At 45.3% G+C, this 25146-nt stretch overlaps 2 protein-coding genes across 3 annotated transcripts; both read left to right on the forward strand.

Annotated features, from left to right (window-relative positions):
* Positions 1 to 4: 4 nt before the first annotated feature.
* SF3B3 (splicing factor 3b subunit 3) lies at positions 5 to 11170 on the forward strand. Of its 2 annotated transcripts, none has more exons than XM_053448609.1 (26): positions 5 to 93; positions 919 to 1020; positions 1481 to 1807; positions 2389 to 2561; positions 2817 to 2958; positions 3411 to 3523; positions 3715 to 3852; positions 3970 to 4073; positions 4155 to 4320; positions 4540 to 4635; positions 4829 to 4901; positions 6338 to 6489; positions 6628 to 6783; positions 6938 to 7093; positions 7271 to 7414; positions 7622 to 7744; positions 8097 to 8251; positions 8416 to 8590; positions 8859 to 9064; positions 9323 to 9479; positions 9564 to 9689; positions 9944 to 10156; positions 10282 to 10380; positions 10459 to 10602; positions 10782 to 10886; positions 10990 to 11170. In XM_053448609.1, exons 2-26 carry the CDS (start codon positions 951 to 953, stop codon positions 11128 to 11130), a joined length of 3654 nt encoding a protein of 1217 aa, XP_053304584.1. In that variant the 5' UTR covers positions 5 to 93; positions 919 to 950; the 3' UTR covers positions 11131 to 11170. The 2 variants fall into 2 exon arrangements, with proteins under 2 accessions (XP_053304584.1, XP_053304583.1); XM_053448608.1 differs by lacking the exon at positions 5 to 93 and adding an exon at positions 203 to 347.
* A 2291-nt stretch (positions 11171 to 13461) lies between these two features.
* IL34 (interleukin 34) lies at positions 13462 to 17092 on the forward strand. The gene is made up of 6 exons (XM_053448967.1): positions 13462 to 13646; positions 15016 to 15171; positions 15275 to 15375; positions 15547 to 15624; positions 15926 to 16087; positions 16495 to 17092. The coding sequence occupies exons 2-6, from the start codon at positions 15129 to 15131 to the stop codon at positions 16675 to 16677; spliced, it is 567 nt and encodes a 188-aa protein (XP_053304942.1). The 5' UTR covers positions 13462 to 13646; positions 15016 to 15128; the 3' UTR covers positions 16678 to 17092.
* The last annotated feature ends 8054 nt before the right edge of the window (positions 17093 to 25146 follow it).

Consider the following 25146-nt stretch of genomic DNA (forward strand, 5'->3'; position numbering starts at 1 on the left):
TGTGTCCGGTCTGTCCATTCCGCTGCCTGTGGGGTGAGAGGAGGCTTGTGTGGAGCGCGCCCAGGCTGTGAGCAGTGTGTGCGGCAACAGAAGGTTAGTACGGCCCGGGTTATTGAGAGCCAGAGCAAGAGCCAGAGCCAGAGATCAGGCAGCTCGGGGCAGCCAACCCTCCCCCTTTCTCTACTAGGACCCCGGGGCTTTGTGGCCGGATCGGCGCCAAATGGCGGCTTTGTAACTTAGCGAGGACATCCGTCCCATATCCCCTCCATCCGCCGGTTTAGCAGTCTCTCCTCTCCGGGGAAGCAGCACTGAACTCGGGGCAGCGGGGAGAACCAATCATTTCCCAGGTACGATCCAGCAGAGGGCATACCGGGCAGCGGGCGGTGTGAAGCCGATATCGTATGGTGGAGAGGCGTTTGATACCGGGTGCCGGTACGGCATAGTAGGGCAGGGAGGCGCTTGATACCGGGAGCCGATACGGGATAGTGGGGAGGGGAGGCATTTGATACCGGGTGCCGGTAGGGGATAGTGGGGCGGGGAGGCATTTGATACGGGGGTGCTGGTAGGGGATAGTGGGACGGGGAGGCATTTGATACGGGGGTGCTGGTAATGGGACGGGGAGGTGTTTGATATGGGGTGCTGGTAGGGGATAGTGGGACGGGGAGGTGTTTGGTGCCGGTACAGAATAGTGGGATGGGGAGGCGTTTTGATACCGGGTGCTGGTAGGGGATAGTGGGACGGGGAGGCGTTTAGATTTTTGATACCGGGTGCTGGTAGGGGATAGTGGGACGGGGAGGCGTTTAGATTTTTGATACCGGGTGCCGGTAGGGGATAGTGGTACGGGGAGGCGTTTTGATACCGGGGGCCGGTAGGGGATATTGAGTTCTGCTGTGTGCACTAAGTTTTGTCTGTTCGCAGGTGTTTAAGCGCTTCCGCCTTGGTCCGCCATCATGTTTCTGTACAATATCACACTACAGAGAGCCACCGGCATCAGCTTTGCCATCCATGGCAACTTCTCAGGTAAGGAGGGTGCCGGCCACCATCTTATCCTATTGTTGTTCTTTGTTTGTCCCGTAGCACGGCTTCGCCCAGTCGAAATGGGATATTATTTAAATAATAAAGGCGTGTGTGGGGTGCTCCAGTGAGTTTCCAGTCTCCCAGTAGGATGAGGGGATGGGGGTAACGGACTCGGAGGAGGGAAGCTGAACGCTGTGTTGTGCTTGTTCATGTTGCTGTTGCTCTCTGCACTATTGCAGTAATTTAAATAGGGGGGGTTAAGTTGTTTTCTGGGGGTCAGAAAAGTATGTGTTCCAGGTGAGGATGTCAGATACGTCTCGGTGGGTCTGAAGAAGGTTAGGGGGTGGCTTCCGGCACCTAGAGGGTCTGGGTGCCGAGCCCAGTGTTTTCTCCTGGCTGTGCTTCTGTTTATTAATCCCTTTGTTAATGTCTTCTGTTACTTTCTTCCATTCTTGCTGCACAGGAACAAAACTGCAGGAGATTGTTGTATCCCGGGGTAAAATCCTGGAGTTGCTTCGACCTGATGCCAATACCGGTAAGGTGCACACGCTCCTGACGGTGGAGGTTTTTGGCATTATTCGTTCCCTCATGGCCTTCCGTCTGACCGGAGGAACCAAAGATTATATAGTGGTGGGTAGCGACTCGGGACGTATCATCATCTTGGAATACCACCCTTCCAAGAATATGTTTGAGAAGATCCACCAGGAAACGTTCGGAAAGAGCGGATGCCGCAGGATTGTGCCGGGACAGTTCCTGGCTGTGGACCCTAAAGGAAGAGCTGTGATGATTAGTAAGTGTTCATCTGAGATGACTGTTTGTATTTGGGTTGTAAGTCTAGAGAATATTGAGGGCTCTCGCAGTAAGGTGAGCTTCTGGGAGTCCAAATCCAATATGTGGTCATTAACATATGAAAAGGTTACCGAGCAGGCTGCTTTCAATGGCTAAATGAGCGGTATGCTTGCAAGGCAGACAATTGCTCCTTATGGTGTGTTAATGGCCGCCTGTAGGACTAGTGATACATTGTGTGGCTCAGTTAAGCTATATTGATGTAAATCCATTTGGGGGGGGGTTATCAGACTGGGTCCTGCCTGCAGACCTTGTATCTGCTTAGCTTGTGGGAGCGAGAGGTACACGTGCTGTCACGGACTATTAGCAGCGTATGATGAGTTCTCATGTCTCTTCTCTGAGTAATAACATGGAGAGGATAATAAGTATCTGATTCGCTGTTGACATTTACAGGACAAATGTTTTCATTTAATTACCCCATTCTTCGTCTGTATCATTTGTGCTGGTTATGAATCTACTGCTCGGTATTCAGCTGCTTGCCCTGGGAAATCAGATTTGTAAAAGTGGCGCATGTTCCTTTTGTAGGTGCTATTGAGAAGCAGAAGCTGGTCTATATTCTGAATCGAGATGCTGCTGCCAGGCTCACGATCTCCTCGCCGCTGGAGGCCCACAAAGCCAATACCCTGGTGTACCACGTCGTGGGTGTGGACGTTGGTTTTGAAAATCCGATGTTTGCTTGTCTTGAAATGGATTACGAGGCAAGGCTTTTTTTTTTCTGCTTGTTGTCGGTAGTCCTGTGTGTTATGGTGGCTGCAGATAGGTCCTGGTCCCTTGTAAAGACCCAATGATGAGTCTTCATGTCTCTTCTCTGACACAACCTCTGGAGAGAGCTTATAAACTCTGATTTGCTGCAGTCGTGTAAACCACTTTTGCTATTGCTGTGTCTTTGCTACAAACTGCATCTTGTCGTATATATATCTCCAGAGTTGTGCTGACGTGTTCTTTTGCTTTAGGAAGCTGATAATGACCCAACTGGTGAAGCTGCTGCCAACACACAGCAGACGCTGACGTTCTATGAACTTGACCTTGGGCTGAACCACGTGGTGAGAAAATACAGCGAGCCCCTGGAAGAACATGGGAACTTCTTAATCACAGGTATGTAACGTGCGCCCAGCCCTACACGGTTACAAGCGATGCCCTCATGTATCTAGATCGCCAACAATTAGAAAAGGGAGAGTAATACCACATCTCCATTTCCCAGCACAAGGCGTACATCTTGTCAAGCAGGGCAAGGGCTTGGCCAAGGTACAGGTTTTTAGAGTACCTCTGAGGTTCACGTTTGTTTGCATTTTAGTTTCAGAATATGGTCCTTTAACTCCCCAAACACACTATTGTTTCAGACAGGAGGGGAGGCTCACAGGATGTCTAATTTTACTTGTAATCAAGCAGTACATGATGAGTTTTCATGTCTCTTCTCTGACGTATAAAGTGGAGAAGGCAATATGTCTCTGATCAGCTGCTTCAGTTCCCCTGGTTGTCTCCTGTGTGCCTCTAATAAGGCTGTTGGGGACACTACTGCAGACTTACGTTGCTTTTCCACGTTCTAGTTCCTGGAGGATCAGATGGTCCCAGCGGAGTGCTCATCTGTTCTGAGAACTACATCACATACAAGAACTTTGGGGACCAGCCAGACATCCGATGTCCAATTCCGAGGAGACGGGTAATTATCAAATGTCCATTCTTAGTACCCTCCTGTCAGTCAAATCCATCATGGCTGTTTAATAGCATTAAGCCTGACTGGGGTATTAGAATTGTACCTGACAATTAAATTGTGTCATGGACCAAGCTCTGAGATGTTCTGATCACAGGAGAGCTAAAGTTTTCTAATCATTTTTTTTTTTTTTTGGACAGAATGACTTGGATGATCCAGAACGAGGCATGATATTCGTCTGCTCAGCAACGCACAAAACAAAGTCCATGTTCTTTTTCCTTGCCCAAACAGAGCAGGGTGACATCTTTAAGATTACGCTGGAAACCGATGAGGACATGGTAAGTAGTAACTTGTAGGAGCAGGCAGCGTACTGGTGGTTGGGTGTCTCAGTATCCCCCTTTACCCTCCGTTTTGCTTAGTGAGTTAAAAGGCCTCTATCTACTGCTGTATTGCAGGTGACCGAAATCCGCTTGAAGTATTTCGATACAGTTCCTGTGGCCTCAGCGATGTGCGTCTTAAAAACCGGCTTTCTCTTTGTGGCATCGGAGTTTGGCAACCAGTAAGTACCGTGTGTTGGTGTGTAGCAGTATTAAATACTAGCCACTGTACCCGTACATCAGCAATTTCCTTCTTCTACTAGTTACCTGTACCAGATTGCTCACCTGGGGGATGACGACGAGGAGCCGGAATTCTCCTCCGCCATGCCCCTTGAGGAGGGAGATACCTTCTTCTTCCAGCCTCGCCCGTTGAAGAACCTTGTGCTTGTGGATGAGCAGGACAGTCTTTCTCCCATCATGTGCTGTCAGGTGAGTGTGTTCTAACATTCTGTTCCCATGTAGGAGTTTAGGGTATTGAGTGGCTACAAGTCCTGTATACATTTGCTGGTTTCTGTTCTTATGACTGTACAATGGTATCAGACTTTGTGCCTCTGAGTGTTCTCAGAGAGAGCTCTGGACTCTGCGTGCTGACATGTTCTGTACTATGTTAGCCACTTTGCTGACCTCTTTATTGTCCTCCTTCTGCAGATAGCTGACTTGGCTAATGAAGATACACCCCAGTTATACGTGGCTTGTGGGCGAGGACCACGTTCTTCTCTCAGGGTTTTGAGACATGGGCTTGAGGTATGTAATTGTCCAGCATTCATTTTTTGTATGGTTCTAGCCCAGTGTTGCCTGCAATGTGATGAGTATTCATGTCTCTTCTCTGACACAGAACATGGAGAAGACCTACCGAATTCTGACTTTTCTTTCTGTGAGGCTTATATAAAGGGACTTGTTTTTTGCATTATCTAAACCCATGTTGTTGCATGTCTAGGTATCTGAAATGGCCGTGTCTGAGCTGCCCGGAAACCCCAATGCTGTGTGGACTGTAAGGAGGCACATCGAAGGTAAATGCAACTTAAATAGGAGGAAGTCCACCTGTTAATGCTGCGTTTAGGGAAGATGCGATTGCACAGGCTAAGCTCTTATCAGTCGCCATGCATTAAGAAGAAAGTAGTAGTATGTGGTATGGCCAGTGAATGGAAGCTGTCACATATGTATCTTGGTTTGAAAGAGCAGACATTCTTCACAGTGTGTTTCCCCTCAATGTGGTCTGATGCTGCAGAAAGGTTTCAAAGGATTTTAAGAGGCAGGTCTGATGGAGACGATAATCCAATGAGGGAATTTTAAACATTCGGATATAGATAAATTATATAAAATACAATTGATGGTAGCTCCCCTTTAAATCTGTAGCGATCTCCTCGGACGTACTCTGTAGCTGCACCGCCTGGGGCTATAGTGGCACACGGCACACATGTAAACAGGCAGCACGTCTTGTGCTTTCCTCCTGCATGAGGAAGGCTTGGCCATCGCTGAGGGGAGAGGCAAAGAGCTGTGTATTCAGCAAGGAAGTGTGTTTTACCGGGATTTGTTTGGAATGTTAATCGCTCAGGGGTACCAACAGGATAATGCTTAGGCGCTCTAGGCATCGAAAACTAGCACACCTCTAGGTATCCTGTTTGAGGATGTCCAGTCCGTGCCCCTCTTTGATAGTAGCATTTTATAACCCTGCGGAGGGAGTCTCCTGTAACCGAATGCTTCACGGCGTGATTCCCTTTTCATGTGTCAGGTCATTGCGACAGCTCATACTAACTCCGGCTGGTACTTGGTGATGATCGCTCCCAATACCAAGCCTCTGTTTTTCTTCCACAGGTGGCTGGTGGTGGAGGAGGTGCTGATTTAACCCCCCTCCACTCACGCAGGTGTGTATTTAAGCCATGTTCTGTTTGATTCCTTTCTTCTCGTCGACGTCGTAATCTGTTGTGTTCTAATGCAAACTTGTGAAAGACACCTCAGAAGCAGTAACAGATGGAGTCTCTTGGGGCTTGAGACACAAACACCTACAACTGCAAAGGATGTTCTTACTGACAAATTTGCTATACTGAAACCTACATAGGAACTGGGCACGTTCTTGGTCGTTTGCATAATGACCTGCGTTCTGTAAAGATCAGTACTGTTTGGGCTATTTTATGCTGGCAGTCCACGTTGCAGCTTTTACGGCTTGCATTATTGTAACCGGTCTACGTGCAACCACCTCGTAGAGCTTCCAGAACCAGAGTATGCAGCCAATGGGAACAGACGCAAGGCTGTGTACGGACTGGCCAGTGGTCACTGCAGATTGCGGAGGGGATGGCTTTGGCCGGTGTTGGAGACATCTATGATTGTCCTTGCTAGGTTCAGCAGGAAGTCTGTAACCGTTCTGCCATGTTGTTGTTTTTTTAACTTATGTCCTTTGCGTGCTATCAGGACCTCGGCTAACCTGTCCTGCCCGTTGCTTTTGTAGATGAGTATGATGCCTACATCATTGTGTCCTTCGTCAACGCCACGCTGGTGCTCTCTATCGGAGAGACTGTAGAGGAAGTTACAGATTCTGGTTTTCTGGGAACGACTCCGACTCTGTCTTGCTCTTTGCTTGGGGAGGATGCCTTAGTGCAGGTACGTCCTGTGTAATCGGTGGACCGGGATGCTGCAGGAAGTTTTTCACTTTAGGCAAACGTTCACCTGAGATCCCCGAACACTCAGCTGGTGCCAAGTATATCTGCGGTTTATTTTACGTTGACATCTCTTGTTCAGGTATATCCGGACGGAATCAGACACATCCGTGCAGACAAGAGGGTAAACGAGTGGAAAACCCCTGGCAAAAAGATCATTGTGAAATGTGCAGTGAACCAAAGGCAGGTGGTGATTGCACTGACTGGGGGAGAGCTTGTCTACTTTGAGATGGACCCAGTAAGTTATCCATATTATACCAGTCTGATTTCCTACATTTAATGTATCCATTTTCCTGGAATGCGTTGGAGTTCTATATAGATATTTACTTCTAAAATATGAGCTCTGTTTCAAAGTGCGCTTAGTTATTTTTCTTTTTTTTTTATTTTCCTAGTCTGGGCAGCTTAATGAGTACACGGAGCGCAAGGAGATGTCTGCTGACGTGGTGTGCATGAGCTTGGCCAACGTCCCCCCTGGAGAGCAGCGTTCACGCTTTCTGGCTGTTGGTCTGGTTGATAACACGGTCCGAATCATCTCTCTCGACCCTTCAGTAAGTTCCTACCGTGTCTGCGGTGTCTCTGGGACACTTAGCTTTGATGGAGTTTTTGGTATATATCAGGCACTGAGAATATAACGGTACAGTTGAGAAAATTGTAATTATTATTGAATGCAAAGAGCCATAAGGTATTGCTTGGCACCTTATTTGATGTGTACCTGTACCCTACAGGATTGTTTGCAACCACTCAGTATGCAGGCACTGCCTGCGCAGCCAGAGGCCCTGTGTATCGTGGAAATGGGTGGTGCAGAAAGACAGGATGAGCTGGGTGAGCGTGGATCCATCGGGTTCCTGTACCTCAACATAGGGCTGCAGGTGAGTCGAGGCATTGTATGTTGTATAGATGCACAAGGGGTAACGTGCTCTCTGCACTAACAACTTCTTTTTAGTCCGGCTGTAATCTGTGCTGCTTACTCTGCTTATCGAGTAGCTTGGTATCGAGTAGCAGTAAGAGTGGAGTGTTGCGTGATCCAGGAGGTTTTTTGTTAAGTGTGTGTTCCTTACACTTATCTTTTCCCACAGAACGGAGTTTTGCTCAGAACAGTTCTAGACCCTATCACCGGTGACCTGTCTGACACCAGGACGCGGTACCTGGGATCACGTCCTGTGAAACTCTTCCGTGTCAGAATGCAGGGCCAAGAGGCGGTAAGTACACGGAGCTCTGTTGGAAGGTCTGGCAAAAAGATTAGTAAATCTTTCGGCACAAATGGCTCCATGTGAAAACCAACCATATGTGACCTGAATCTGTCTTGCATGGAGGGGCAGAGTACTAACTGCAGTTAGACAACACTTAAATAATAAATAGTGTCGTGTTAGACTAGGCATCAGAGATGGCTCCCTGGGTTATCACCACAGCTTGTTCTTTGGATGGTTAGGAGTCATAAAGGCGCGCTGCCCGGGCGTCTGTTGCGCTGCCTTATGCTCAGATAAATACATGCTCTTCTGGTTGTGCAATCACGTCTTTAAAGCTCGCTTTTACTTCTTGACCATCTGCCAGGTCCTCGCCATGTCCAGTCGTTCCTGGCTCAGCTATTCGTACCAGTCGAGGTTCCATCTCACACCTCTGTCATATGAGACCCTGGAGTATGCGTCTGGCTTCGCGTCTGAGCAGTGTCCTGAGGGAATCGTGGCCATTTCGACCAACACGCTGAGGTTAGTATCATCCTCGCATTCATTGCGTTGTGAAAATATTCTTGTACCACCCTCGGTGGCTGTAGTGAGTCTGGCGTATGTATGAATCTCCTTGGTTTCCTCTGTGTGTAAGGTATTGCTCCCAAGTCTCTCTCTAAACTGCTTTTGTATGCTTGCCCTTGCAGAATTTTGGCTCTGGAGAAGTTGGGAGCTGTGTTTAACCAGGTGGCATTCCCCCTCCAATATACCCCCCGCAAGTTTGTTATCCATCCTGACAGTAACAACCTGATCATCATTGAGACGGATCATAATGCGTACACGGAAGCGACCAAGGCCCAGCGCAAGCAGCAGATGGCAGAGGTACGGAGAGGATGCTTTGTGAATGTGCCAGTTGTCATTTCAGGAGTAGTGTTTTTGTTAACAACAGCAACACAGACATTTCAAGAGAGACTCTAACTTTATCTGGCTAGTAGCATTAAAAAAGGGAATGTTCCCTCAACTTGTCAAGGACAATATCCATAACACAGTTGGTGTCCTTTTTAATAAGTCCCTGTGTTTTTGTGGTCAGTATAGATCCTCCTTTCGTTTTGTTACAAGTATGAACGCGCCTTGTACATTTCTCTTACAGGAGATGGTAGAAGCAGCAGGAGAGGATGAACGGGAGCTTGCAGCAGAGATGGCTGCCGCCTTTCTCAATGAGAATTTACCAGAGTCCATCTTTGGAGCACCTAAGGCTGGCAGTGGTCAGTGGGCGTCCGTCATCCGTGTAATGAACCCTATACAGGGAAACACTCTGGACATGGTGCATCTGGAGCAGAACGAGGCTGCTTTCAGGTGAGGTGGAGTTCTGAGCGGGTGCTGCTCAGGGCTTTTAGTTTGTTTGTTGTCCGGAACTTTGTAAGACACAGAAATTACGCCACGAGTGAGATTCGGTCATGACTGAGATCTCGGGAGGTTTTATCCATGTTGAGAGCTTATTAGGCCTGTGGTGAGGATTGTGTTGCTTTTTGATGTTTCCAAACACTGCTCTTGTTATGCTGTCTTAATAGTTAAAGCCACCCACTCACGCCCAACTTTCTTTCTGCCTTCTAGTGTGGCTGTTTGCCGTTTCAGTAACACTGGAGATGATTGGTACGTTTTGGTAGGTGTGGCAAAAGACCTTATCTTAAACCCTCGCTCCGTGGCTGGTGGCTTAATATACACATACAAACTGGTGAACAATGGAGAGAAGCTGGAGTTTGTGCACAAGGTACGTGGAGGAGATGTTCTCTATAATTTAGGCTGTGGTAATGGTGGTGTCTGGAGTAACCATAAGATCTTTCTGTTTGCACAGACATCTGTTGAGGAGGTACCTGCTGCCATTGCACCCTTTCAGGGGCGAGTGTTGATTGGCGTTGGGAAGTTACTGCGAGTTTATGACCTTGGGAAGAAAAAACTGCTGAGGAAATGTGAAAACAAGGTATGTGTGGGTTAATAGACCATATGCTCTCAAGGCATGTAGCAGAATACAGGTTTAGCAAATGATCGATGCCTGTGAAGGATGTTGCGCGCTGGCGTTTGTTGTCGTACATTGGTATGGCTCACTGTTCCGATTTGCCTTGGCGAAGTATAGTAACTATATAGCACTGACCATGTATATCCAGTACGGACTTTAAGGTATATTTTTGCTATTTTGAGGAACATCTTCATTTACACCATACTTTTGCTACACAGCACATATCGAATTTCATTGTGGGCATCCAGACGATCGGGCAACGTGTCATGGTTTCAGACGTACAGGAGAGCTTTCTGTGGTTGCGGTATAAGCGAAATGAGAACCAGCTTATTATTTTCGCTGATGACACTTACCCCCGCTGGGTAACCACGTCCTGTCTGCTGGACTACGATACAGTAGCTGGTGCAGACAAGTTTGGAAATATCTGTGTGGTGAGTTAAGGTCATATCTGCTTCTAACATTAAGTTATATACCATTTTATAGCAGTCAACTGGCCAATCCCAGCACAGCTCTTTAGCCCATACCATAATGTTGGGTTTCACTTTTTTTTTTTTAGGTTCGGTTACCCGCAAACATAAATGATGATGTTGATGAAGATCCAACTGGTAACAAAGCTCTGTGGGACAGAGGTCTTCTTAATGGGGCTTCTCAGAAGGTAAGTCCTTTCTACAACTTGAGTACCTTCTGCAGTGAAGGTTTCCTTGGCGCCTGACATGAATTTTGTTTTGTACAGGCTGAAGTGATAGTGAATTACCATGTGGGAGAGACTGTACTGTCGCTGCAGAGGACCACACTAATCCCAGGTGGCTCAGAATCCTTGGTGTACACCACCCTGTCAGGCGGAATCGGCATCCTGGTGCCCTTTACATCACACGAGGTAAGTGTTTTGCAGCGTGTGCCACTGGCTGCCATGCAGGCCCGAGCTGGTCACACTTGGTCTTCTGCAGAGGCAGCTGTTGCCACACAGATCCTCTTGCTGTCAGTGGTTGACTTTCACCTGCACATCATTGTCTTTCATGTGTTCATAATGTACCCTTCCTGCTTTGTCGTCTCCAGGACCACGATTTCTTCCAGCACGTAGAGATGCACTTACGTTCTGAGCATCCGCCAATCTGTGGCCGAGACCACCTCAGTTTCCGCTCCTATTACTTCCCTGTTAAGGTGAGAATCGGATTCTGCTAATATTTTACATCTAGAATCACATGCGTTGTGGTTCTGTGACATTGCCCGTGTTCTGTTTAATATAACTCTTCTGATTACACAGAATGTGATAGACGGTGACCTGTGTGAGCAGTTTAACTCTATGGAGCCGGTCAAGCAGAAGAGTGTGGCTGAGGAGCTTGATCGAACACCTCCAGAGGTCTCTAAGAAGCTTGAAGATATCCGCACGCGTTATGCCTTCTAATAGGGAGCAGCATCTTTTTTTTTTCTTGTGCTCCACAGCCCCATGCCACAGTGTGGCAAGTTTAGTTCTGTGTGAAGGGCTTAAAATACTCAACAAGTTGATTTCCTGCCATAGAAAGATAGGCATAATTTCTGGATCTGCTGAAGATCCTGTGCTTTTCTTCTGATGGACAAGTGAGTTGTGAAAGCCCATGCGGGGTGTATTAATTTCAGCGGATCCTGGTCTTGGGCAGGACCACTTTCGCTTTGTTTGTTCTGCTCCCTTTTACTGTAAATATAGTTTTGTATCATGGTAAGATTGTTTTAAGAAGCATTGAATCTGTGTAGACAGACTATTTGTAGATGGATAATACTGTCTGGAACTGATGAATGAGCAAAAATTAAAGATTTTTTTTTATATATATATATATGTAGCACAATTGATTTTTTTGTACGTTTGTTTAATAGCATGCTTGGCCCTCTGGCCAGGGTAGTGTTTTGTGCGAAGGAATACGAGAAAAGCTCCAAGCCTTCTGGATTGGAGAAATGAGCGCAAGTTGGTTGTGCCCATTGCCATACACAAACTTCTCTACATGAAGGATTAACACAGAAACCAGACCCTGAATGTTTATGGATTTGGGAGCCTGCAGGCAATGGATCCATTGGCATTGATATAAAGTAATCCCAAAAGCTAGCCACCAGGAGCTGTATTTTACAAGCCACCCCTACCTGGTGATTTTTTTTATTTTGATTGGTCACTAACTAGCCAAGGGGTGGCTCTAGCATAGATGACCCCCACGTAATGTTCTTTGAAAATAAAACCCACTAGGGTTCACTGCCACCTACAGAGGCAAGACTAAACAAAGTCTCTGCTCGTTACTTCGTGGGGATATAACCGACCCCTGCTGAAGCGAAGGTCTCACACCTGCAAGCACTTTGTTTCACAGTGTGGGTAATGGGGTTGCACGATTAATGAGGGGCCACAGGGGTAATATCAGTCTTGCCCGCTCCAGTGACTGTGGTGGAGGACAGGGGGCAGTTGCACAACACTCGCTCTATCGTTATACCACTTCGATAAACGGGTTTTGGTGGATGATGTGCTATGACCTTGCTGTAGAAGGCAGTGGTGATTACACGACGGTTGGAAGCCGTGGGTGATGCGTGCTACTGTGTCCTGTGCCATGACAGAAGCCGTGTGAAGCCTCTTCCTCCCTCTCAGGCATATGACGGGTGTATACATCGGTGATATATAAATACCTCGCTGGAAGACTTCCAATTACTTGTGCTCCAGCTAAAGCTTTATGAGATGGGACCTCAAGTCACCTTATGTTTGTAATGTATCATATGACTGCTGTCACGGTGTACACAGAAGCTAGGACACAAGGGGTATTGGGAAATATTTTTTACATTTCTTCTTACAATCTTAACCCTGTGTACCGTATGTAATACGAGTTGTGAAGGAGATTCTGAAATTGTTAGATTTCTGCAGAAACATAAGATTATCCAAAGTGACAAGCATGACATCTGAAATTGTCCATGTTTCTTTTTTGAGATGTGTACTGAACTTCCTTCTGGCTGCGTTCCTAATTTTGTCTTAATGTTAAACATGTGAAGTTGTGGCCATATAGCCACACTTACCATTAACACACATCAGGGATGACGCTAACAATGCTAAAAAAAAAAAAGCGTAGCCCACAAGGCCTCTCTTCACCTGGAGATTTAGGCTCCCACCAGTGACCTTCTCTACGTTCGCGGCCAGTATGCTGGTGTTTAGGTGGACTGATGTTTAGACAAAGTTGTACTTCGCTTTATAAGAAAATGGATATAGCCAAATCTGCTCGTGTGAAAATTGTCTATTTGAAGCTGACACTTAGGTCCAAAAAAGTTATGCAACCAAGAGTATTGTAAAGAGTGTTGTAAGGTTGATGTCGCCTTGGTGATGTGCTGGGGGTTTGTGGTCCATTCATTGTCGGTGTGCTAGCTTTTATTACAGATTCCTCAAATGTGAGAACTTAATAGCAGATTTAAGTGATAGTTAAACCTAACTGTAGTGACGTTTCTACATCTGAATTGCGTCCAACGGCTGAGATTCTTCTACTTCTAAGAGATGGAGTTTGATGATACGGTCAGTAGACCGATGATCTTCCTTGCCCCTGCACAAAACAGACTCCCGAGTGTGTGCGAGATGGGGAATTTTTGAGATGGAAAGAACATATGTAAATTCAATATAATACAGAAGTGGTAAAGACTTAGCTGCAGTCTAAGGGGAGGAAGAGGGAGGGAACGCTTCTTTCTTTCCTCCCATTGCAGTTAACGGTTTGTCTGGTTTTGTCCCATCCCTCCCCTTTCCACTGACCCCATATCTAACCCTCCTCTCGACAAGAAACATCCAGACAGCAAAGGCATCCGTCTCATAGTCTGCACCAGGCCATCTGCTTGTTCATCTCAAAAAGTGCCTGAGAAACGACCCAAGGGAAAGGCCAGAAGCTGAGTCAGAGGGTTGACCCATCATCTCCGTAATTCTCAATCCAACAGAGGGTGAGTGACTTTAACTCTTTACCAAGCAAAATGTATAGCATTCCTTAACACCTCCTAAGAGACGCAGGGACATGGTAAATGAGTTTCCCATAGACACCGCCATCCACACCAGAAATGTTTGGTGGGCTCAGTCCGGCTCATGCCACCTCTTCCCAGCTAAAACAGTGTCATCCAAGTCTCCTGGTGGAGAAACTTGGAGGCACACAGCTAGTATCAGGCTTTGTGGCATGGCTTAGGATCCCTGGGAGAGGAAAGCATACTCGTGTTGCACAGCTTAGTGGGAAACATGACAGATTTAATATGTCCCCCTAGTGGGTCAGAAAGAACAATTCCGTGCCGGAGGCATTCTAATACAAGTCTAGAGAAAACGGCTCATCTCTATACATAGACAAATGTGATCTCTGGATTACTTAAGCATAGCATGATCTACTGTGTCATATAAACACAAGTCCCTAATTTGTATGTTCCCCCTATACTAAATGCTGATAATACAAAATACGTTACATCGAGGCCTTACTCACAGTATGATGAGGCTTCCCGCTCCAGGGATGAAGTTTGGTGGGATCAGCATGGCTCTTTGGAAGCGTGGCTCTGTTATTACCTTCCTCAGATGGGCACCTTAAAAATATCCACAATAAGGTGCCGGAAAGCGTTCTTCATATGTTTATTGGCTAAAATGGCTTGACTTGCTCACCATCAATTTAAACGGTGGACCCCACCTCGGTCACATGTAAACGTCAGACCTCTCTGATTGCTATGTGGCCTCAAGGGTTCAGGCCGAGTTCTTTAGAATGATTGTACATTAACATGAGAAACCTCTGCTTTTCTTTCTCCGACAATAGTTATTGTGTAACTGATCTGCCCGAGGGGCCTGGGAGTGCTGCCATTCCCTCCTCCTGACAGCTTGTTTCAAAGCACTGAATTACATTGTGCACAGCAGAACCCTCATCTTCTGATAAGTCTTAACACATGTGCAGAAAAAAATAGATGTGATTCAAAATTATTGTGCGATTTGGTTGTTTACTGACTTGTAATGGGCGTGTTACCGATTACGTGCTTAATACCCATTCTGTGACCGTCAAGCTGGGGTTGCGAAGCAGGAGGGTGTGCGGTTTAGGCAGGGTTACTGGGTCATGCACTCTGCCGATTATATAGAATGAAAGATTCTAATACACAGATCATGATTATCACCGTGAGTGCTGAGGCCTATTTTACCTTTGAGGATCCAGTCTGTCATCCTGACTTCTCCCCATTGCCAAAGGGCTTTATTGGCGGCATTACTGTTAATGAATGCTGGGTACGTCTTGGGTGCTATTGTGCCGTAATATGGGACCGCAGAACACAGTAACTGGTTTGTTTCTCCTTTCAGAAAATACTAACAAAGCCTCGTCTATCAAAGTGTACAGTCTGGAATGCCTAAGCAAATCATATAAAGTGTCTGCCCCTACATACTCCCAAAGACAGCTCTAAAACATAAACGTTATGTGGAAGAGGACCATGTGGACAGCGGCAGTGGGGCTTTTTTGTAAGTATAATAAGAACTGTAGAATTTTGTCAAGCGAGTTTTGGATGTATTTGTGTGGGTTCTTGTCTCCAAGCTACAATAACCATTGAATTATGTCTTGCAGATACACTTGCGCTGGCGAGAGCTGCTTTGGTACCAAATGAATGTCAAATCACAAAAGCATTGAATGGCAAACTATTATACGATAAGCGGCTGATGTACATGGTAATTATCGCAGGAGGCATTATACCTTATGCTAGATAGAACAATACTTTTAGTAATAACCAAAGGCAAATAGAACGCTATCTTTATGAATTACCGACGGCAAATAGAACGCTAGCTTTATGAATTACAGTTGCTTTATGTAACTGCTCCTGGGCTTTCTCATTCCTTTAGAGCGACTACTTCCCGCTAGATTACAAGCTGTTTGTGAAACATGAAGAGGTGCTGCGCTTCCAGAACATCACAAGTCTGGTAAATCTATGTGAATGACAGATGAGTGTACAGAGTATCAGCTGCTAGAAAGAAATGCATTATACAAACATCTCATTGCTCAGGCTGACCAGTTTGGTCTACAATAAACACACACAAAATACCTTCCATACCACATGATGAACATGACAAATATGTGATAAATATTATTATAATCACAGCAGTGACTTTGGGACCTCACAAGAAGCTCTGCATGCTATAGAGGCAGTGGCTTGGCCACTTCAGGTCTGGAAGTGTTATGTTACGAAGCGCCCAATGGCTGACCTAACCTTCTTCTCCACAGATGAACCAAGGCATTCCTGTAAAAGAGCTCCGTTACCTTTGGGGGATCATAAATGAACGCGTACTCGTCAGGATGAAGGCTGTTCTGCCAGGCAGGCATCCCACATTCAGTTACATTACTGAACTGCTGGCCATATTTAAAGAACTTCTACAGATTCAACAGGTACTGACAGTGTTATAGAAATATATCCCCAGTATATATACACATTATGCCTAATATCAGCCTTAATACAGTAACTGCTTGCACCAGACAGGCAAAGGGAACATTTTAACAAATTCAAGTACAAGCTTTGAGCAAAAGTGCAAGAAAATGCTGCTTTATGGTCAATCATGTCTCAGTCTCCTCCTTAAAAGGGTGGCCCAAAACACTGCTGTGTGTTACGTCCTCTACTGACATATGCTTAATGACGGGTAACTGTTCTATCTGACCCCCAGAGACATGGCTGTTCCAGGAAAACAGATAATTCAACCTAATAATGCAGAACCGCTCCCAAGGCACACATCTACTGAATTTCATGCTTCTTGGTAAAGCCGAGAGCGTTTCCTAACCCTTTCACTTTGCATCTACAGGAGGCGGACAACGAGATTGTTCTCCGTATTATGAAAAGACTGAGGCTTCCACAGGAACTCACATCACAGAAGCCGGTCCGTCCGAAGGCACTGATGGATAACTGCTTCAGGGTCCTGTTCGCGCTCTATGAAGAGGAATGTGGTCTGTGTAACCCCAGGTCAGAGCCTTTTGAAGACCCCTAGAACTTTCATAGCTTTTTAACTGCCTTACAATGGAATATGATCAACATTTTATTCAAGCTTTAAAGAGCCTTAGAGTATGCCTGTGCTCTGCGTTATACAGATGTGAATTTATATAAAATTCTATACTTTATGAATGTAGTATTCTAAGAATACAATATCAGGTGCTTTAGTTTACAAAGGTCATCTCCCAAGGCCTACTCAGTACTTCCAAGCCTGATATCACTTTACTGTATGTTGCAAAAAAAAAAAGGGATAACGAAATGCAAACTATGCAAAAAAAATTGTGAAAATGTTAAAATCCATTACATTGGATCATTATTTTGTACAAGGAGATGCTTGTTGTTTATATTCTCAGGGTAATTTACAGTATGTGAAATAAATGGTCCAGGCCTAAAGTGCCACTCACTGTGCTTTACACCTGTGTGCAGACTGAATGGAAGTCTGGAGGTTTTGTCGTTTCTCTCACCTAAATATAATTGTTGATTGCCAACACTCAACATAAAATACAGCAATGAATGCATCAGGGGTTGTCTCAATGCCCACAGTAAAAGGGAATTCACACACTTGTGTCATTGTGCTATATAACTCTGTGTTGGCCTGAGTGTAGCAGTGATGTGTCGCATTCAGAATAGGCTGTGATAATGGCTAAAAGCAGCACAGGGCCCCTGAATATTTCATGAGCTGGGCATGATTTGCTTTGCAGTTTTGCATGATATTCAAATCTTAAAAGGTTCCATGCAAAACACAAAACAAAAACCCATAAAAAGACCTGGGTGCTGCTATTTCTGTCAGTCATGTGACTTTCCCAGCTCAAACACCACACTGAGCTGATGCTTTACGGCAATGCTAATGGAGTCCGTTCCTCTCCAGAGTTTCATTGGTCCGGCTGTGTGATTTAGACTGAGCCATTCTATTGTTTCCCACATGCTGTATGACAAGGAGTCAGAGTTTGTCTAGAAGATTGGGATCAGATAATAGAAACTCGTATAAATGTCCAGCTGCCTGAAAACATTATATTATGAGGCAAAAACTACAACTGGGGTAAAAAAAAGATTAATATTTCTGAAAATGGATTTCATGAATATCAGTTATAAAAAAAACAGTAGTTTGGTGTTCCCCTTTAATGAATAACATGCGGGATGTCTTAACACTTGGCAAAGTGTTATTGTGACATATGAACTATTCTCTTTTTTTAAAGCTTGTACAGTGTTTTAGAAAGAACTTGGAGGCTAACGGCTGTTTTAGATTCATTTTGCTTTAAAAACGGGGCTAAGAAATTTACACATCTCTTATTCCATCTCAGCTTTATAATGTCAATGTGATGACACAGCTGCATGAACGCCCTGCGTGGGCCTTGTCCCACCCTATTATAATGGAAATGAATTCAGACTGCACTGCTCAAAATATACATATTAGACGTATGATGTAATGTGAAGGGGGGGGCACGCAAATCGAAAGCAGATCTTTATAACTCACTATCAGGTGAGAGCCAAGCGGAGCTAATTCCAATACAAGCAGTGCTCAGCATTTATCAAGCGTTGTATAACCCATCCGAGTTAAGGTGAACTAACATTGCAATCCTGTGACAGTGGCGGCTCAGCCACTGGAGGCTACAATAGGAGGGGAAGGCTATGACTAGTGCCCAGTTGCCTGTTTCCAGGACATTGTGCTATTAAATAGAAGCCATTACAGCCACAAAGATTAATACAAGGTGTCGATCTCCTCACACAGCAGTAAATTGCAATACCCAATCCCACCTCAACCCTATACTCACTATTATCGGCACTCAGCAGAGGAAGGGTCGTCTGGTCCATCCAGCCTGAACCCATTTAGGTGTATGGTCGGAAAGAATGCTCTCCGCTCAGCACCTGAAAATATTTATATGTTTAGAGACACGACTGGAAAGAGAGCTCCGGAATCACGCATATGGAAAATGTCATTCATTCACGGTCACACAGCCACAATGCGTCTGGAAGCTGTCGAAATTGGGCAATTCTCACATGTGGGATGAGGTTCCCCACCAAAATCAGCAATGATTTGAACCCGTCAGGAAGTGTGTGTGCCCCTTTGTGGAGCCTTTCTACTAGGCATTTTCCTGACATGCTGTCTGCGTGCCTGGTGCACGTGATGCATTACCCTGGTTCTTTAATAAAGTGTAGCTTCATGGGTGACACGTACGGGACACGCTAATGTATCCGGGTGCTGATCACACAATAAACATTTTGCTGTTCTAGCTCTTGGGTTTTGTTTTATTTGTTGCCACGTAGAGTTTTCATTGTACATTTTATCATGTGACATTGCGGATTATTGTGGGTGTAAACACCTATAGTTCATCACATCATATGGAAATCAAACGCTCAGCTACATGTTCTAACAAACCCACATCTGATAAGCTGGTTTTGATGCATACGTGTGCTCAGACCCGTGTTACTAGCAGTTCTCTTGGTAATATGGCTGCCCGTCCATTCCCATATGAAACTTTATGCAGGTTTCTGCTGTAAAGCTATGTGTGCACAACATATTTGTAAAGAACCATATATAGCTTATTACAAGGCCTGGTCTATTCCCTATACACAGATCCTGGGGCCCCTGGTCTGGGGGTCTGTGCTTATGGTGCACAGCTCCATACAGTCACTAAGGCCCCTAGTTATGGCGGCACAACTCTATACAGGTACTGGGGCCCCTAGTTAGGGTGTCACAGCTCTATACAGGCACTGGGGGCCCTGGTCAGGGTGGCACAGCTCTATACAGGCACGAGGGGGGGGCTGGTCAGGGCGGCGCAGATGTAATCTAACCTGACCGTCTGGGACTTCCGTCGAAGAATACGCTTTCAGCACAGTTACCTCAGAGGAGCAGCCACGCGGCTCCGCCCACTGCAAAAAACCCGCTTCACAACTGAAAGCCTGATTGGCTAGCTGTCCGCGGCTGTCAGCGCTTGGCTAATCGGCACCCTGCTAGCCCAGTTGCTACTGTCCAGCTAGTTGCCCCCGGCGGCGAGACTCATAATCGGCGGAGAGAGGCGATAGTGACTACGGCTCGGCCCGGGAACAGCTCTCCTCAGTGAGACTAACCTCAGGTAAGATACAAACCAAATCACTCCAGAGGACAGGGCCGCGCACTCCACTCCACTTTACCTCACTGCACGTCCTGTTTGCGTCTGGAGTGCACCTCACTCCACTGCGCTGCACTGCACTTTACCTTACGCCACTTTACCTCACTCCACTCCACTTTACCTCATTCCACTCCACTGCACTTTACCTCATTCCACTCCACTGCACTTTACCTCATTCCACTCCACTGCACTTTACCTCATTCCACGCCACTGCACTTTACCTCACGTCACTGCATGTCACCTCACGTCACTGCATGTCACCTCACGTCACTGCATGTCACCTCCCGTCACTGCATGTCACCTCACATTACCTCACTGCACGTCCTGTTTGTGTCTGAAGTGCTTGACGTCAATGAGGCCTCTGTGTTATGCCTGTTTTTAATCTTATTTGTAATGGGGTGAGTCTGTCTAATGTGAAGTATATATAAGTATAAAGTAGAAAATATATATAAAGATATAGCCACTGTTGTTATCTCTTCCTGCAGCCAATCAGGGAGGACAGTTGCATGATGGGACACACCAGCTCTCTGCAGGTGTGTTATGTGTATGTCATATGATTAGCATGACTACGGGAACAGCTCTCCTCAGTGAGACTAACCTCAGGTAAGATACACACCAAACCACTCCAGAGGACAGGGCCGCGCACGTCACTCCACTGCACTTTACCTCACGTCACTTCACTTTACCTCACTCCACTCCACTGCACTTTACCTCACGTCACTGCACTTTACCTCACGTCACTGCACTTTACCTCACGTCACTGCACTTTACCTCACGTCACTGCACTGTACCTCACGTCACTGCATGTCACCTCACATTACCTCACTGCACGTCCTGTTTGCGTCTGAAGTGCAGAAAATTACACAAATCAGATATTCCTGTTCTGGGAATGTTTATACGGAGCTGTGTAGGCCAGCGTAAATATCTTGAAAAGACCATGAGAATAAAAATCCTGGTGACCCTTTTTTAAAAGATTTTCTGTGTCTTTTAATATTTCAAGCCCAGGTTTATTCAGTAATCGGCACCCCTTTCCATGTATCTACCTTATGTTCCTGGTGCTTTGCCCGGTTCTACAATGAAGAAGACCATTTGTGTTCGGGAGAATAAAATGCTGGTGGACAGTTTAGAGTATGTTGGATAAAAGCAGTCTAGCACGTGTCGTCAAACACCGTGTGGAAGTGACTTCTGCTGAAATGCTGTCCATAGAGTGCTGTGGATGATGTTTTATGTGACCCTGACTAGTTGCACTTTGACCTCTCTCATGGCTTTTATTTCAAAGTTTCTTGCTTATCCCTTGCTTGGTTATTTGTTGAGTTGATCTGATGAGTTTTTAAATGCAAGTCTTCCGCTAGTCATTGAGAGACCACCCCATCAAACAGAGGTTTATACAGTACGAGGTTTATTAATACTGAATCTTCACAGTGCGGAGTTACCAATCAGCGTTACTTTGAGCAAAAAAAGAATAATGATAACCAAAAGAAACAGTCCATTTTTAAAGGCATGAGTGAGAAGAGAGCAGAGGTAGGAGCGCAACTCATAATAACTTAAAAATGTTTGATGCGCAGAAAACAGTTGAAAAGACACATTAAGACATTGATTCCAGATTTAGGGTATTGATGTATTTTTACATAAACTTTATTTCTTAACATCTGTCCAAAATGAAGCTTTAACATGTGGAAAAAAAGCATATGGCATATTCTGCCCTGTGTGAGGTTAAAGGTTACAAGGATTGTGACAGGACACATGTACAAATGAAGACTCACATCCAGTGTAAAGGGGACGTCTCTGTACATTGACAACAGTGCTTTGTGTTCTAGACACACAGGAATATGTAGAAAGGGAACTTGTCAAGGTTAGTTTTCCCTGGTCTGGAAACCACACATTGGGTGAGGGAGGAGAGTGTATTGTGCTTGAGTTTGCTGTTTCCTACTGTCCCAAAAGAGGCCATTTAAACATGGAGCTTGGGATTTCATGTTCCCATCGCAGGGGTACAGGTGTTGTGTGCAACCGGATATCTGTTTGGCAAATTTTGGCTTTGCTTGCCTCAGCTATACTATTTCTTTAACTTTTGGCATTTAGCCTACAATGTGTAACGTTAAAACTCACATTTCTTGTCACATTGTTTCAGTGAAAATGTTTGTGTTGCCCAATGTGTTCTATAGAATTGAGTGCTGCATTTAAACCAAGTCCAGGGGCTATTGTGCTCTGATAATTGGTCCCCGCCGAACTTCCATTTACCATCTTATTCACTATTAATACGGGTTGCATACATCAATGGACCTGAAATCTGTCTAGAAGTACATGTTCCCGCTGTGAACTCCAGGTAGGTACCATAACTGCAGGTGTATAACCTTTGTGCATATTTGTTCTGTTTTGATACTGGGGAAAGGACTCTGCAAGGAACCACAAACATCTATGTACATTGTACTGCACTAGGGAAGCACTTGTGATGTGGCAGTCATTTAGGTAAAACAGGCTACCAGGTTTAGGTAAGAATTTGTAATCTAAGTATGGGGTGTTATGCTGTACACTAGAACCACTGTATCTTTGCAAACATATGTACATTCCTTAAATGCTCACTCCATGCTTTGCAGGCTACCTCAGACCGCCATTTACCGTTTGTTCCTCTTCTATGTTCTTGGGGAAGAACTGCATCTATCGTACCCCGGTATTTTTTACTTGTTTCATCATGTTAGTCATTAGCCTGAATCGCTCATCCTCCTGGCAGAGTAACACATCCCCATCCATAGTCACAAAGTGCAAAACTCTCACTTAATGCATCCCTCGGAGTGGGCCCCGGGACATACCCAGGTCAGTTGCCACATAAGTCACTTACTGTTTCCTGTTTCTAAACTTCAAACTTGCCCTCACATTCTTACACTTTCCATACACTCTGATCCTTAGTGGGTTCTCACAGACATATAAAAAGTACTATGTGATATCCCCATCCACCAATACATACAGTAAACGTACGAACATCATGTGCGAGTGTCTCCTGTGTCAGGACATTCAGCTGGATGTTACGCGTTTTAACCAGGGGTTATAACGATGGGATGACTAGCGTTCCTTATGTGAGTAAAACCAAGCATCCTTGCATGCGTTACAAGGTGCGTAATGAAAGCAGCACTGCGCCCAAAACACAACAGGCTACAAAAAGAAATGCCATTATATTCAGTAATTCTATTCTATTTCTAAATAGAGGTTATTAATGGCATATTTTACAACACAACATTGGGATTATTGGCCTTACAACCATTAACGTTGCAGTTCTACTTATTTTACCAGATTATTACTGACTAATATCCTTCTCTGTGGCTCCCTAGAAAACTAAATTTGGATTTTTCAGCCTTGCCGCCCCCTTTCCCATTGAGGGGATCCTCATAGTAGAGACTGACAGGCTCTGTCAAATACCACCAAGTCACAGGTGCTCAGAAGATTATATCGCTCTTTGGTGCCATCTAGATTCCAATGATGAAATCTTTATATGGTGGGTGAATTTGTTTTTCCTCTAAGGAAGGTTTAATTAACTCCATTATTAAAATTCTCTGTCTCCCCATTAAATAAATTACATCGGACTGGCTGATGTGAGCGCGTTGGATCTGTTTTACTAAGCACTAGGTACATCTTCTAGTGCTTGGTGTAAACATCTACTTGCTTGATTGTTTCTGAGGTAAGACTGCATTACCTAACATGGAGCTCTGTATCTGCTGCTAATCTGATGGGTGTTGGCACATGTTAAATTTAATTCTTTTTCCAATGCTACAGTTTCACTACATGTTAAATAGAGCCTAGGATAGTTCCATAAGAAATATATGAATCCATTTATTCTAACTTTGCTTACATAAGCAATAGCAGAAAGCATTGCCGTTATGTACCCGACCAGCAGGTAGTTCATGTAAGACCATAAGCCATTGGCTCAGCCAGTAGGCGACTAAAATATTCTGTCTTTCTCTATATCCACTGGTAATACGCAACTTGTCAGCTAAATCACTGAACATCATCATGCTACAGTTAATGTACTTGTCATTGACTACATATTGCTCCCTTCATGAGTACCGCTGTGATGAGAAAGCATTGCCTCCTGACACATAATGGCTTGGCCCAGCAGATGCTTCTGTGTCCCAGGAAGCAACTTTACATACTGTTTCTCAGTGTAAATAAGCATGGAGACTGGCTTATGTGTTTTGGGTTCTTGCAAGGAATGCTATACTCGTAACAATGTTCTTTTAGGGTACTTCCGTCTTGGTGGGCAGCAGTACCGCAGTCACTTATTGCTTGTAACTGTATAGGAAAAGGTGCAGATCCAGCTGCCTATGCTTATCTTGGCACTGAGTGCTTGCTGCACGGTGTGTGTTGTTAGGCGGTGTGGAGTGTCCACTCAGCAGCACATGGAGTGAAAGGATTACAGGAAAGAGGAGGGAGCCACCGAATGTGGTAGGCTCATTGGGTTTGGGGCAGGAAAGAGATGCTTAGGCCTCCAAAGGCATATCTGAGGTTCTGTGCATCTGCCCACTTTGACCTTCTTCTTGGTTAAACTGCAGAAATGCAATTTTCTGACTCTTCCCTGCTGGTGTCGGCGGGGAGTTCTCTGAGCGGTAACGCACCCTCATCTCTGCAGACGTCACTGAGGTGCAGAGATCCGGCGGCCTGTGACTGTGTCGCATTGAGTAGTCTGGCACTGGAGCCATAGAGGCAGTGTTTGCGGGCATTATGCATCGCCTCACTTTACTTCTTAAATCAGGGGTACACTTCAAACAATAATGGAATAAACCCATTGAAGCCAGAATGTACTTCCACCCTTTTTAGAGGTAAACTCTTGGGTATCTGTAAAGGACATAACATCTGGGGTATTATTTATGTTTGGGGTACACACTTTCTTAAAGCGTGAGTGCTGTTGTGTAGCAGAGGATTTTGTTTTGCGTGGGGTGGCACGTCTTATTATCCGGCCTCCCAGATTTAACAGAACTGATCACGCTAGTGCTTCAATGGAAAACATTTCATACAAGAAAAGAGTGATCCTTTCAGGCCAAGCAGGGTCCCAGATTGGAGGGCATTAGTTTGTCACTCCAGGCTTAAGGCAAATTTCCTGACATAGATGTTGACAATTTTGTGGTGGTCTCAGCGTTACATAAAGATTGCAACACTGTTAGACTCTGGACTGTTTCATATTTTTGGAACCGTAATAAGCCTGGTTAAAAATCCATTTGGGAAGGATACTATAGTGGAAGAAACAGAGCCTGTAGTACTGTTATATACATTTGGACCATAAAGTACTGTAGACCCCAAATGGATATAGGTTATTTTCTCATTGGTTCTCTGTAACCAAATTGCATAAGATTTCATATTGGGATCCTCTG

This window comes from Spea bombifrons, chromosome 10, assembly GCF_027358695.1.
Source record: "Spea bombifrons isolate aSpeBom1 chromosome 10, aSpeBom1.2.pri, whole genome shotgun sequence".
Classification (NCBI taxonomy): Eukaryota; Metazoa; Chordata; class Amphibia; order Anura; family Pelobatidae; genus Spea; species Spea bombifrons.